The sequence below is a fragment of the Nannobrachium achirus genome, assembly GCF_963921795.1.
Source record: "Nannobrachium achirus genome assembly, chromosome: 10".
In the NCBI taxonomy this organism is placed as follows: domain Eukaryota; kingdom Metazoa; phylum Chordata; class Actinopteri; order Myctophiformes; family Myctophidae; genus Nannobrachium; species Nannobrachium achirus.
In genome coordinates this window covers 65,194,169-65,210,575 of record NC_137819.1, presented here as the reverse complement: position 1 = coordinate 65,210,575, position 16,407 = coordinate 65,194,169, and the positions used below count along the sequence as shown (strand labels likewise).

The 16,407-nt window shown below is 42.2% G+C and overlaps 1 protein-coding gene across 1 annotated transcript in view; it reads left to right on the top strand.

Moving 5' to 3' along the window:
- LOC308293231 (thrombospondin type-1 domain-containing protein 7A-like) overlaps nt 1-16,407 on the top strand; it is a gene marked incomplete at both ends in the record, with an annotated part of 287,387 nt that overhangs the window by 160,403 nt on the left and 110,577 nt on the right. Inside the window, 4 exon segments of the mRNA XM_080735667.1 lie at nt 3,503-3,648; nt 4,300-4,477; nt 7,797-7,970; nt 10,423-10,518. Coding sequence (XP_080591793.1) covers nt 3,503-3,648; nt 4,300-4,477; nt 7,797-7,970; nt 10,423-10,518 — 594 coding nt within the window.

Here is a 16,407-nt window from a genome sequence, read left to right as displayed (position 1 = left end):
GAAATGCCGCCGCGGCGGCGGTGCTCACACACACAAGTGTTTGATGGTTTTTCCTGCCTTGTGTATCGTTTAGTAAAGCGGCGAGTGCCGAGTGTAATTCTTTCATTTCACCGGGGTAAGAAGGAGGATAATTCTTTCATTTCACCGGGGTGAGAAGGAGGATAATTCTTTCATTTCACCGGGGTGAGAAGGCAGCCAGGCAGAATGTTCCCTCGGAGAGAGAAACGCTAATTAGTTTCCTCGCCGCCTTCCCTTTGGGCCGGCGTGTTAAATTACCGGGTTATCCTGGGTAAAAGCAGTCCCCCCCCCCCCCAACCACGACAAGCGACAGTCTTCCTTGTTTTAATTGTAAAACAACAAGGATTCCCTACATTATTCAGAAACGGCCCGTGGGCTGATATAGTCGAGGAGGAGGTTTCAAAAAACGGCTGCGGTTTTCAGATGAAGTCATTTGAGGAGAAGAGTGGAACAACGCAGAGCAGACGGTGGTCTATTCAGAGCAGACGGCTTGTTTCCTCCCTGCTTAAACCAGGTTACCTTGAAGTATTAAACCCTTAGGACCTGGGATTATTTCCTACTTTAGCTATTGTAAAATGGGGAAATCTCGCTCTTTCGATGTGTCATTCTTTCGACAACCAGCGTCGGCAGGTTAGCTACTTGTGTCACAGTTACTGAGGATAGGTTTAGGCTTAAGCATAGAGGTTAGCATTCACCAGCGTCGGCAGGTTAGCTACTCGTGTCACAGTTACTGAAGTTAGGTTTAGGTTTAGGCATAGAGGTTAGCATTCACCAGCGTCGGGCAGGTTAGCATTTCACCAGGTTAGCATTCACCCGTGTAGAAAGAATGGGCCGTCAAACAGATGCTATGTCGCAATATCGACACGCTCCCTGGTAAAATAGCAGATATACACGCAAGCTTGTAGATCTACTATTTTAGAAGAATCCTGAATCTTTGAATATATATCTTTCAAAGCAAACTTCTGTAACTCAAATATCTGCTTCTGGGTGGTCCCTGGAACAACATATTTTGAGATGGGGGTCCGCGGCCAAATACATGTAATTTTGGGGGTCCTTGACCTGAAAAAGTTTGAGCACCACTGACATAGAAACATATAGTTTTGTGTTTCAGAAACCTGTTGGGATTTTGGGGACATTTATAGAATCAGGTCAATATATTCAAAGACTTGCACATAATGTTCACGTTTTTTTCTTTTTTAAATAGCAGATATACAAGCTCACAGCGCGGCACTCGGTGCCGTGCTGTGAGCTTGTAGATCTGCTATTTGTCAATAGCTAAAGCGTAAAATAATGTTTTAAAGTGGTGAAAATCTAACGTAATAAAGACGCGTTCCCGGTTTAAACGTCTTAAGAGGAACCTGAGCTGGATGAAGTACTTCCAAGGCCCAGGGACGAGATGAGCCACTCTGCTGGGATCCAGCATGGAGAGGCCACTGCATCGTTTTAAGGAAGATTCATGAGTTATATAATCCCTCCTCCGCCCACCATTTATAGGAAGAAACTGTGGTTTCACAGCTAAAACAATACCTTGATTCAATCACAGTGGACTCAGTGAGACTGTTTCTCCTCGTTTAGAGTCAATCCACACGGATCTTAACACTCCACTCTGAGGCCTGTTTTATTGAATAAAACGTTATTTTAACCTAATCTGATATGATAAAGCAGTCGCTCCCAAAACCTTTTAGCTCCAGACACACAAGAGAGAGAGAGATCTGATGTCTCCCCGAGACCCAAAGTTGGGGCAAATAGCAGATCTACAAGCTCACAAGCTATAAAAAATGTATCCACCAGGTACAGGGAGGTACAGTACGATACAAGGTCTGCTATAAAAAAAAAATTAACCAAGGAAGCACTATGGCTTTGTTCCCATTCAATCATTCATCAACACATTTACAGTAACGACAGACACATATACAAACAGATGCTAAAACATCATATAACTAGAACTGCACTCTGTCGAGGTGCCAACTTGGGCCTCACGCTCAAGCAGGCCACACATGGCCTACTTGTGCGCAAGCAGAGCGCACCACGGGGTGTGCACTGCTGGCCTCATGTCCCTGATGTCTTCACCACGAGGTGCTGGCCTCATGTCCCTGATGTCTTCACCACGAGGTGCTGGCCTCATGTCCCTGATGTCTTCACCACGAGGTGCTGGCCTCATGTCCCTAATGTCTTCACCCGTTAATGAAGACATTACCAAGAGCACTCTTATATACCAAACTCTGCTGACATCATCACCAGGAATGCTGGTCGCTCATTGGCTGTAGGGGGACACATACACACATACATACATACATACATACATACATACATACATACATTCCTGGGACTGCCCTTGAGGCGGAGTAAGTCTGGAGAGTTTTCAGACTATGATGGAAGATCTGCAGTGAGTCTGCAGTTTCATATCCTTTATTTAAACTCTGAGTATAATAGAGGGGTATATTTGCAATATAGCCGACTCAGCCGAGATACAATACAACAATCAACAGTAATATACATTTACATACAGTAATATAACAATATAAATCAGAAGACAAAATACAAGACAAATGAAATATTCAAGAGTCTAAACAGATATTAATTAAAGCAATTACAATCTAAAACAAAAGCGTTAGAAACCATTGTCTTGAATTGACCTAAAGAAGGCAACGATCAGATTTTTAAGGAGATCATTCCAATCAAAAGGAGCACTGACAGAAAATGCTCCCTTGCCTAGTTCTGCACTTTGAGGGAAGTCGCTTGAGCGTTCTGAGTTCTGACTGTAAATTCCTCAGTTTAGGAGACAACGTCCTCTGTTGACGTCCTCATGCAGGGGCGCTGGAAGTGGGGTGCTGAGGGAGCTGCAGCTCCCCTGGTGGTGGGGAGGAGAAAAATGTTTATTCTTTATTTTTTTATAGGCCTATATATACACACACAGAGCTATATTAAAACAATAATGTATTTGACTTTGGGGAATAAAATATGTTAAAAAAAAAGGTGTTTGATTATCACATGGTCACCATGCCACCTCCGGTCAGAAGGGAAGTCGAATTTAAATTTTGTTTTTAAATAAATCCCGCTTTGATGGCACAACAAAGTCTATTTATTTGAGAACTAGAAACTGTCTGTAGGCTCGTTGTTGCAAACTAACACAGTTGTATATGGGGAATAAAAAACAGTAGAAAACTGTTAAAAAAATAATACCCGATTTTGTAGTGTGTGCGTGAGTGATTGTCTGTGTGTGTGTGTGTGCGTGCGTGCGTGCTGTGTGTTGTACTGTGTGCTAAAATAACTAGTAACTATACAGCTCCTTGTTACATCGTTGTGCGGGGAATAAGCACCCGCAACGTAATAAAAATAACCCAAAACCGGATAAAAAACGTGAATTTTCGGGGCGCGCATGAACTCCTCAAAGCTCAGCTCCCCTTGGGATTTGGGAGTTCCAGCGCCCCTGCCTCATGGGTCATTCATTCACTCTCTTCCCCTGTGTCTCCGTCCTCTGCAGGCAAGCTGTGGCGCAGCAGGACGGTGGTCCAGGCCCCTCAGGGGGACGGCAGGCCCTGTCCCGCCCAGATGGAGCAGTGGAAACCCTGTCCCGTCAAACCCTGCTACCGCTGGCACTACGGAGCCTGGTCCCAGTGCCGCTCTGAGGTGAGAGTCCTGTTAGTCTGGTCCCAGTGAGGTGAGGTTAGTGTCCAGAGAACAACACTATTAGGGCCTATGCATACTCCACTTTTAGAACCACATTTATTTGGGTACGGCTCTGTCTAAACTACAATATGATGTCATGATTTTCAGCATGCAACCAGGTGTAAAGTCAGACATTATGACACCATCAAGGCACTGCCAAAATACATTTATGTAGACAAATGTCGACAATCAACATTTAGTCGACTAAAATATTATATTTAGTCGACAAAAATCTTGACTAAAACTAAGACTTTTCATATGACTAAAATATGACTAAAACTAAACAAAATGTTATTTAAAAGACTTTGACTAAAACTAAATCGAAATTAGCTGTAAAAATCATCATTTTTGGGGTGTAATGTGTGTCTCTCTCCTCTAGGGGCAACGTGTGGTGTTTCAGGGTGTAATGAGTGTCTCTGTCCTGCAGGGGGCTTCAGGGTGTAATGAGTGTCTCTGTCCTCTAGGGGGATTCAGGGTGTAATGAGTGTCTCTCTCCTCTAGGGGGCTTCAGGGTGTAATGAGTGTCTCTGTCCTCTAGGGGGATTCAGGGTGTAATGAGTGTCTCTCTCCTCTAGGGGGCTTCACGGTGTAATGTCTATCTTTGTCCTCCAGGGGGCGCGTTGCGGCGAGGGCCTGCGCTCGCGCAACGTGTCGTGCTTCGTGTCGGACGGGCAGCCGGGGGCGGGGCCGGGCAGCCTGGTGGAGGAGGAGCTGTGTGGAGATCTGGCGCCCTCTGTGGACGGAGACCGGAACATCGTCCTGGAGGAGAGCTGCACCGTGCCATGTCCAGGTACACACGCATGCGCGCACACACACACGCACACACGCATATATATATAATGTATACACAAGTAACACCCCCAAACGAGAAGCGACGCGCTGAAACAGAGCTTTTGGCAGCGTTCAGAGCAGGCGTGTTGTTGCCTGGATATTCATGAAGCTTTCCCGGAACAGAAAGATCCCATGATTGGCCGCTAGGTGCGCTGTTTTCCCCCCGCGAGGGACCAAAAAGAATATTTCTCCATTGGACCCCATTCATTTCCCCCTTTGATTTTCTAACCTTAAACAGCACTGCTGCTTCTCAAAGTGGGGGATCTGCAAGCTCACAACGCATTGCCATTGTGACACCTTATGAGCTTGTAGATCGTCTATTTTCGAAGATATCTTCAAACGGGGTTCCCGACGTGGACGTTTTTGGGGGTCCTTGACACAAAATATTTGAGAATCACTGTCTTCCAGAAGACGTTCTGTTTATTCCATTACATCTCATCTCTTGTCAGGTGGAAACTGCATATGTTGAAAAATTCTTACTTCTTCAGGATTAAAAAATAAATAAAAAAATGAAAAGTAGTAGATATACAAGCTCAAAACACGTCACTTGTAGAGAAAAAACAACAACTTGTTGAGAAAAAAACAACAAAAGTTAAAGCGTGGAGAAAAGAGGTTTCTGCAGCAACGGTAGAGAACGGTCGCCTAGAGAGAGATTTATGTCCTCACCTCTGTCACCTTCTCTCCTCCTTTCACTGCAGAAGCAGCAGCGAGACGAGAAAAGTGTTGTATTTTTACCACAGCTGCTGTGTTTGTCTGCTGCGCTGTTCTCTGACACCAAGGATTATTTCTGTTCTCTGACACACAGGATTATTCTGGTCTCATTTCAGTGTAATTCGTCACATCAGGAATGCACTGCCAACAGAGGTGGTGGGAGCAGCAAACAGTGTGTGTGCGTGTGTGTGTGCTTGTGCATGTGCGCGCACACACATGCTTTTGTGCTTGCGTGTGGACATGCCCGCATTTAGCGATGCACCGATATATATCGGCTACATAGCGTTATTAGTCGTTTTTTTGGACGTTATCGCATCGGTCAATATCGGTATCAGCAAATGAAGGTGACAAAATACCGATGGCGGTAGTCGATATTTCTCTGTTGTTAAGCATGGATTTTTCACTGTTGTTGGTTATCTGCAAAATTAATTATAAGAAATAACTGTTCAGAATCTACAGCTGTAGATTCTGAACAGTTATTTCTTATAATTAATTTTCTTGCGTTTCCCATGGCACAAAACGGGGAAATAATAGCACCAAAAACGAAATAAACAATACATGGATAAATACACTGTTATTTGAAACATATTGATTTCCATATTGGTTTCATCCTTGTTTTTTTTTCATCCAGTCTGTCTGTCCACTTTCAGACACAACAGTCATATTCCTGATTGTCAGCTCAAGGTTTTACTCTGAGCCTGATGATTAATTAATGTGTGAAAGGAGTTCCCACTCATCTGACCCATTTAGTACAGGAGAACAGTAGCCTGGCTCCAGCCAATAGACCCGCCCACTCTCTGAGTGGACTGCTTCTCTTGGTCTGGTGTTGTCATATGACGCACCTCTTTCTATGGTATCTTGGCAAACCAACCAATGAAATCAATGCAAGACGGAGGAGGGGTGGGTCTAACTTTTGAAAATCAACAGAAACAGTGGAGGGAGGGGTGGCTGCATGCGTGGCTCACTAGAGTTCTTAATTGCTCCCTTTGAACTTCAAAGGGGTTCTGAACTGCAGTAATTGATTGAGCCATACAAGTGTCAATAGCTCGTTAGTGCTTCTCTCTAATCAATGAAACATCAAAGACAACGACTTGTTTGATGCCTGTCATACAGGGGAGGGGGAGGGGGGAATGTTTTGTGTACACACAAGTCAAACGCAACCCCTCCCACCAGATCTCTTGTGATTGGGAATTTCAAATTTTAAATCCCCTCCCCTTTGAAATCTCTTGTCAATTGGACAATGTCAGACTCAAGCTCCAGCGCAGAGTCTGAAATCAGGCTAGGAGAACAGTCCTGCTTTCAGGCTAAAACAGAGTCATGGTAAAATAGATATGGAAATAATTTGAGGGGAGCTTTTAATATTTATTTTTGGTGAGCTTTCTGAGGATAACGGGAGCTCCTCCATGCACTCTTTACAATATTTGTAAATTCATTTTTATATTGTTTAGACTTTAATTCTGTTTCTTTAGTTCTATGTTTTATGAATTGTCTATACAATGTATTCTTATTTTTACTAGCATTCTGCAACCCCTTTGTAATCCATGGTGATTCTATGTGCCTTTGTTTCCTATTGCATTGTTGTAATGGACAGTTTTTGTCGTACAGTGATAAGAATTTTTCAAGAAATGTATCATATGCTCTGTCTACATCACTCTCATCATACACTCCTTCCCAGGCCTGTGCCAGTAGATCTGTTCTGAATGCATTGAGGGATTCCACAGTTCTCACTCTCTTGTATTTAACTATATCATTTTCCTTCCCTTTTTTATAATGACACTGATACACCACAAAAACTGGCAAGTGATCACTGATGTCATTCAGCAGTAGACCACTCACTATATTGTTGTCCATGCAATTAGTGTAGATATTGTCAATTAGAGTGGCACTGTGTGATGTCACTCTGCTTGGCTTAGTGATAGTTGGAAACAGACTCATAGTAAACATTGCATCACTCAGTGATGTTTGAATCAATACCCATAAAACATTAATTCATACATTTAGTACCGTCTAAGAATATTAACCCGATTTCTTCTGTTCTTGTAACTTTTTCCCTTTCACTAAATATATTTTTGTATTTTTGACTCCCTGCCTTCAGATTAATTCAGTCATTCTGATCAGGGTTGAGCGTGATATGAAAACATTTTTAAAGACATTTTTTGGGGGTTATTTTTACTGATAATAGATAACAAATTTTTTATTTTTTTTATTTTTTGTTGTACCCCAAAACAATTTGGTGAAATAAATGGGCTTTTATTTATTATTTAGTTATTGATTAAACTGATATTTTTAATTCTACATATTACTTTTTAGAATTTCTTGTAGTCTTTGTGCCCTAAAAAAAATTACGTAACGCCAAAGACCGAGTGGCCTTTCTTCTAAAATGACAAAAAAGCCCAAGCTTGACAAATTATTATGGAGCAATTCTGTATGTTGACACAACAAACTGATTAAATTAATTTGTATTGCATGTGTGGGTGTGTGTGTGTGTGCGCGTGCGTGCGTGTGTGCGTGCGTGTGTGCGTGTGTGTGCGTGCGTGCGTGCGTGCGTGCGTGCGTGCGTGTTCTAGGTGAGTGCTACCTGACAGACTGGGCGGTGTGGAGTCCCTGTCAGCTGAGCTGCGTGGGGGGGGATGACCTGGGCCTGGGCTCGGTGCAGGTCCGCTCCAGAGCCGTGGTGGCCCAGGACCCTGAGAACCTGCTGCAGTGTCCGGAGCAGGAGTGGGAGGCCCGGCCGTGTACAGGTACGATTACCACACCTAACACACCTGTCCTAAAGACACACCCTGTACAAGTACGTTGATCACACCATGTTACGCCCGGCCCAGGGGAAACCGAGACGCAACGGTTGGTGTGGAACCAACCTTCCCAGCTGCCAAGAACCGCCAATCAAAGACAGTTTACTTTATTCTCTTGTTTAAAGTTACGTTCCCGACCGTGCACACGGTAAAATTGCTCAGTGAAGAGAAGAGAAGAGAAATGGAGTCGTGCTTGCTTCCTGGTAAAAACAAACAGAACATACCATACCTTCTCACAAACCAAACTACAAACATTAGCTGAGAACATTAGGCTCTAAAAAGTGTGTGGCAAATCGGCGGCTAGCCGCACTAGAGACCACTCTCGCTCATGTTTTAACTCTCAAATACCTGGAACGCGCCCGAGTCGCGTTAGATTTTAACCATTTTAACCACTATGCAAAATGTTATGAAAAATAGCAGATATACAAGCTCACAGCGCTGCACCGAGTGCCGCGCTGCGAGCTTGTAGATCTGCTATTTTTGAAAAAATTTGAAAATGTGTGCAAGTCTTTGAATAACTTTGACCCGATCTTTGACCCGACTTCCAAATCCTTCCTCTAAATCAGTGGTTCTCAAACTTTTTCATGTCAAGGACCCCCAAAATTACAAGTATTTAGCCACGGACCCCCATCTCAAAATATGTTGTTCCAGGGACCCCCCAGAAGCAAATATTTGAGTTACAAATGTTCGCTTTTAAATAGATATATTCAAAGACTTGCAAAGAAAAATCATGATTTTTCAAAAATGCTATTTTTCAATGGTTAAAGCAGTCAATAATCCTAGGCCTAAATGGGTTTTAATCAAGTGTGGCTCAGATCTCACATTAGGTTACATAATCTGTTCAGCTTCATAACATTGATGGTTTGTTTCCTGTCCTGTCTCTCATAACTTTCAAAACTAAGCCACACCTGAACTCAAATGATATAAAAAAAGAAGAAGAAGCAATTAGTAATATGTGGATAACAGATCAGGAAAGCTGCACCCCATGGAGAGACTTAAGCTGAACTTTAAGATGAAATTAATCGGTGGCAGCAGCAGCCATTCAGCTGTAAGATAAGATAGACAGCACCTGAGTATATCATGTTACATTTCTACTAGCATACTAATTAATGTAAGATATTCCTGGGTAGATATCACATTACACTACATTACATTTTTACCACCATACTAATGTAATATATTCCTGGGTAGATATCATATTACACTACATTTCTACCAGCATACTCAAAGAAATCATTAGCTCTCCTTAATGCGTCTATAAATACACACCACCAACCACCACATTAACATCCATATGGTCATTGTCTGGTGGAAACCTTATCTGGTGGTCTCCAGATAGAGTGGAGACATCCTTTGAGGCGGCGTAGACATCTTATCTAGATCTTAATGATTAACTCATTGAATGCCAACATTGTTGTATATAATACTCACTTTCTCGGGGGGGTGAGAAAAGGCAGAGATTTTTCTGAGGATTTAAAAAGCCACACTTCTGATGTTTGAACTGGGACTTTAAATAGCTATAGAGAAGCAAGGTGTGCCTTACAATGACACTACATTAGTGTCATATCTCTGATGCACAGTAATGTTTCTACATGTCTCTCTGCAGAGGGACAGTGTTATGAGTACAGATGGATAAGGTATTAATACAGTAATATGTTGTCTCATACAGAAGGACAGTGTTATGATGGATAATGTATTAATACAGTAATGTGTTGTCTCATACAGAAGGACAGTGTTATGATGGATAATGTATGAATACAGTAATGTGTTGTCTCATACAGAAGGACAGTGTTATGATGGATAATGTATTAATACAGTAATATGTTGTGTTATGAGTACAGATGGATAATGTATTAATACAGTAATGTGTTGTGTCATTGCAGAGGGACAGTGTTATGAGTACAGATGGATAATGTATTAATACAGTAATATGTTGTGTTATGAGTACAGATGGATAATGTATTAATACAGTAATGTGTTGTCTCATTGCAGAGGGACAGTGTTATGAGTACAGATGGATACTGTATTAATACAGTAATGTGTTGTCTCATTGCAGAGGGCCAGTGTTATGATGGATAATGTATTAATACAGTAATGTGTTGTCTCATTGCAGAGGGCCAGTGTTATGATGGATAATGTATTAATACAGTAATGTGTTGTCTCATTGCAGAGGGCCAGTGTTATGATGGATAATGTATTAATACAGTAATGTGTTGTCTCATTGCAGAGGGCCAGTGTTATGATGGATAATGTATTAATACAGTAATGTGTTGTCTCATTGCAGAGGGCCAGTGTTATGATGGATAATGTATTAATACAGTAATGTGTTGTCTCATTGCAGAGGGCCAGTGTTATGATGGATAATGTATTAATACAGTAATGTGTTGTCTCATTGCAGAGGGACAGTGTTATGAGTACAGATGGATGACTGGGCTGTGGAGAGCTGCGTCTCGTCTGGTGTTCTGTCAACGCTCAGACGGACTCAATGTCACAGGTAGGCTGCCACACTACATACGACACCACACTAAACCACACTCAATGTCACAGGTAGGCTACCACACTACATACCACACCACACTGAACCACACTAATGTCACATGTGGGCTACCACACTACATATGACACCACACTGAACCACACTAATGTCACATGTAGGCTACCACACTACATACAACACCACACTGAACCACACTAATGTCACATGTAGGCTACCACACTACATATGACACCACACTGAACCACACTAATGTCACATGTAGGCTACCACACTACATACAACACCACACTGAACCACACTAATGTCACATGTAGGCTACCACACTACATACAACACCACACTGAACCACACTAATGTCACATGTAGGCTACCACACTACATACAACACCACACTAAACCACACTAATGTCACATGTAGGCTACCACACTACATATGACACCACACTGAACCACACTAATGTCACATGTAGGCTACCACACTACATATGACACCACACTGAACCACACTAATGTCACATGTAGGCTACCACACTACATACGACACCACACTAAACCACACTAATGTCACATGTAGGCTACCACACTACATACAACACCACACTGAACCACACTAATGTCACATGTAGGCTACCACACTACATACAACACCACACTGAACCACACTAATGTCACATGTAGGCTACCACACTACATATGACACCACACTGAACCACACTAATGTCACATGTAGGCTACCACACTACATATGACACCACACTGAACCACACTAATGTCACATGTAGGCTACCACACTACATATGACACCACACTAAACCACACTAATGTCACATGTAGGCTACCACACTACATACAACACCACACTGAACCACACTAATGTCACATGTAGGCTACCACACTACATATGACACCACACTGAACCACACTAATGTCACATGTAGGCTACCACACATATGACACCACACTGAACCACACTAATGTCACATGTAGGCTACCACACTACATATGACACCACACTGAACCACACTAATGTCACAGGTAGGCTGCCACACTACATACGACACCACACTGAACCACACTCAATGTCACAGGTACCACACTGAACCACACTAAACAGGGCAGCATTCTCACCCTTAATTCGGCGATGGGGGGCGTAGAAGTTAGATTGATAGATACTTTTATTATCCCAAGGGGGAAATTAAGTTACCCAGAAGGTACAGCAGTTAAAGGTTACAAGACATTAAAGGACCTACACCATGAATTTTCACTTTTTCTATTTTAAAACCTTTTTTTGGGGTCCCACTGGCACCTTCTATCCTCACAAAGTCCTATTTCTGTACATTGTGTCTTTCTCTGGTTTTGGGAAGACAGAGATGAAAAGCTTTCCACGGGTTCTCAGAACAGTGCTGTTCTGAGAGTTGACGCAGAACAGCACTTTTCCCGTCACACGCGTTTCCCGTTTTTTTTTTCAGAGTCAAAACATTTTTTTTTTCAAAAACCTTTTTTTTCAAACTTTTTTTTTCAAAACTTTTTTTTTTTCAAAACAATTTTTTTTTCAAAAACTGTCAAAAAGTCAAAAACATTTTTTTTCAATTTTTTTTTTCAAAATTTCTTTTTTTCAAATTTTTATTTTTTCAAAAAAAAATTTTTTTTCAAAAACTTTTTTTTTCAAAAACTTTTTTTCAAAAAACTTTTTCAAAAAACTTTTTTTTTTCAAAAACTTTTTTTTTCTCTTTTTTCAAAAAACACGCGTTTCCTGTTTTTTTTTTCAGAGTCAAAACTTTTTTCAAAACTTTTTTTTTCAATTTTTTTTTTCAAAAAACTTTTTTTTTTGGAGGTTGTTCTATATAATTTCAGCTTCCCTCAGCTACAGTGTTTACCATGGTGAAGGATTCTTAACCTCTTAATCCCCAAATCCTGGCCAGAAAATGACGTTCTACCATGGTTCTACCCCTCCACGGATTTGTATCGTCGCGGTGGTTTGCGGCGCTGCTCCGGTGGTCCGCGGCGGTGGTCCGCGACGACTCCGGGCGAAAAACGGCCGAAAAAAGCAATACCGCTACTGACCACTAGTTTAGCAACTTACACAGTATAGCTTTAACTTGTAACTAAAGACGTCTAATACTTGTAGTGGAGTAAAAAGTACAATATTGAGCTCTGAGATGTGGTGGAGGAGGAGTACTGTATAAAGAAAAAATGGAAATATCTGAGTATGAATTTCCATCTCTGTCAAGCAGCAGACTATATTTACCCTGTTCATCCCACACACAACCCCTCCAGGCTCGATCTGTTCTATCTGCATTCGTTGGTATCACCGACTGGCTGACTGGCTGGCTGACTGGCTGGCTGGCTGGCTGGCTGGCTGGCTGGCTGGCTGGCTGACTGACTGGCTGGCTGGCTGGCTGGCTGGATGACTGACTGACTGACTGACTGACTGACTGACTGACTGACTGACTGACTGACTGACTGACTGGCTGGCTGGCTGGCTGGCTGGCTGGCTGGCTGGCTGGCTGGCTGGCTGGCTGGCTGGCTGGCTGGCTGGCTGGCTGACTGACTGACTGGCTGGCTGGCTGGCTGGCTGACTGGCTGACTGGCTGACTGGCTGACTGACTGACTGACTGACTGACTGACTGACTGACTGTTTGGCTGGATGGCTGGCTGGCTGGCTGGCTTGCTGTCTCTACAACACGGTGACAGGATTAGAAACTGCAGTGTGGAAGCGAGAAGCGTGATCTAAATTAGCGTCGTCACGACGTGCGCCTGACTCTGACGGCGTCAACAGCACCCTGAAGCAGTGTAGCACCCTGTAAGCACACTGTAAGCACCCTGTAAGGTAACCAGTAGAGTCGCCGGAAAGAAACTCACAGAGATTTTTATTCTTGTATTTGTTTTTTTCAGCCAGAAATAACTTTAGGATTAAGCATATCTTTCTGAGGTTAAGAATAGGAACAGGGTTAGGTTTTGGCACCGTTTTACTGAGGTTAAGGTTAGGAATAGGGTTAGGTTTAACTGTGTAGGCATAATTTACAGAGGTATAAAAGGATAATAAAGATCTCAATGGAAAATAACAAATAAGCCTTGCCTTACCCAAGTTTACTTTTAGTTGACCTTGTACCAGTGAACTGCACTGTCATGAAACTGTACCTTTTCCTATGCAAAACTTCTAATAAATACCTCAATCGGTCAATCAAAAGGCATAAACCATCAGCCCAGGCGAGTTTATTTCTGGCAACTCTTCTGGTATTCCCCTGTATTCCTGCCATGCTCCATGCAGGAGTCTGGGTGGGGGCGGAATGTACTGTGGATATCATCTCTGTCAGGTGGAAACCTCCTATGTCCAATACTGTTACTTTTCAGGATTCAAATTCAAATGTGTCAGAAGTAGCAGATCCACAAGCTCCAAACGCGTCACTGCGCGTTGTGTGTCGAGCTTGTAGATCTGCTACTTTGGATGCATTTGTGCGACGCAGTACGATGTAATATGATCAAGGTCGGCCGTTCATTTATGGAAGACAAAAATCACACTTAGTGTGAAGTGAGCGGTGCTATTTATGAGTTCATTTCATTAAGCGTCCCATGAAGCTTGGCCAATGTGATCCTGGGCGTACAACACACTTTGGACTCGCGGACAAATCCAGATGTTGGAGCTTACATGTAGCTCATTCCATGAGCAGTGCTCAGAAAAACACAAACAGTCAGAATAGAGGGGATGCGCATGCATAAAGTGAATGGCAAATCGAGTGTCAAAGTTTAACGTAATTTAACATCGTTTAATGCAATCTGATAGGACTTTTCTGTTTAGATGTATGGGCTGGCAAGGCCAGAAAGTAGTATTTTGCCACTCAGTAGGCGTTCCCACATAACTTACCGGGTATGATGATGATGTCACGCGCATACCCTCTATATGGAGTTAAGAGGTGTCTGTCCAGACAGACAGACAGACAGAGAGGATATGGTTATTTAAACCCAGTCTGCTGTCTCCTGGGACACCACTGGGAATGCATCTCCTCCCAGCTCCCTGTCAGCCCCAGACCATCCTCTAATCCATGACTGCCTTTTAATCCCGCCGTCCTTCAACTTTTAACAGAGGATTTCTACGATTGATTTTTTGGCTTGCAAAGTACACTGTGATGACATCATCATGGTGTACTTTGAAAACCAAAAACTCCCAAAATCAATCCTCCAGTTCTAGGCAACACAGAAGGGGAGGAACTTTTTTTTTTTTTTCTTTTTTACTCACACAACTCCATAAGGTATATTAATGATATAGTTCATTGTTGAAAATGGGTGATTCTCCCCTTTAAGTACAAATGCTTTTTTCCACCACCGGTTAAATCTATCTAACGCAGGATCTTCAACATTTTCAGGACAAGGACCCCTTAGTTGAGAGAGAGAGAGATGAAGCAGGGACCCCCACGACCTGTTCATAGATTCCATATAGTTTCATTGTTTGACAGCACAATCATCAGTGTATTTTGGATTCATGTCAATTTGTGTTTTCAGATATTTAACCACTTGAACCATCAATACTTGACCTTTCACTCTGTACTTAGTCTGTTCTTTTTCCCCTCTACATCAAAGCTCTTTGCTGAAAATAGCAGATCTACAAGCTCACAACGCCTCGCAGCGCGAGGGCTGCGAGGCGTTGTGAGCTTGTAGATCTGCTATTTTTGGCTTCAGTTCTCAGAATACAGACACTAGGGTTCAAGTGGTTAATATAAAAAAGTCACACAAAGATTTGGAGGACGCCCTGTTGAAAACCTTTGCTCTAAGGTATATTTTTTTTTTTTTATTTAACCTTTATTTAACCAGATAAAAACACATTGAGACATGATCTCTTTTACGAGTGTGACCTGGCCAAGAGGCAGAAATAAAAAATTACACAATCCTTGCTTATTTACAAGACATCACAACAAAAATAGAACATCCATGATTCACAAACAGATACCTAAGAAATACAAAAAATACAAAATGTACACTAAATAATAAAACTAGTTTGCAATTTACAGGTAGCAGTACACGGCACGCACAGTGTACCCAATGTACCCAAAGGAAGAGATCACAGAGCAAATTAATTACAGATCTGAACAAGTACAAGCGTTTGTAGATCTATCTAGAGTGATTCTCTTAAAACTTCTCAAGGGAATTAACACAGCCAATTTGAGACTGGACTGAAGGTCATTCCATGACCAGGGGCCAAAAAAGGAGAGGCTTTTTTTGCCTCCCTCAGATGTAAATGTAGGTACTACACATCGTAACCAGGCATTTGATCTGAGATTTAGCCCATTCTTAACCAGTACAAATTTGGAGGAAATATAGAAAGGAATCTCCCCAAGTAACGCTTTGTATACAAAATTCAACCAATGTTGTAACCTGCGAGATGTCAATGAAGACCAATCAACTGCAGCATACAACATGCAATGATGAGTCCTGAAAGGCGAATTTGTTATGAATCTCAGAGCTGCGTGATAAAGAGGATCTAATTTGGCCAAAGTGGAGGCACAAGCAAACCTATAAATGGTGTCCCCATAATCCAGCTGGGACAAGAACAAACCATTTACCAATCGTTTGCGGGAGGAGCGAGCAAAACAGGCCTTCAGCCTGTAGAAAAAACCTAAAGTGAATTTAAGCTTCTTTCCTAGAGCATCAATATGAAATTTAAATTTGAGATGTTTATCCAACCAGAAACCTAGATATTTATAACGCTCCACCCATTCAATGGGGGTACCATCTAGAGTGGAGATATTTACTGTTATTGGATACTCTCTTGGAGTGAACAACACAGCCTTTGTTTTGTTACCATTTAACAACAATTTGTTTCTTCTCAATTCATGCTGCAGTGAGATGAAATCAGACGACAAATCATTTACAGCCAACTCAAGCGTAGGC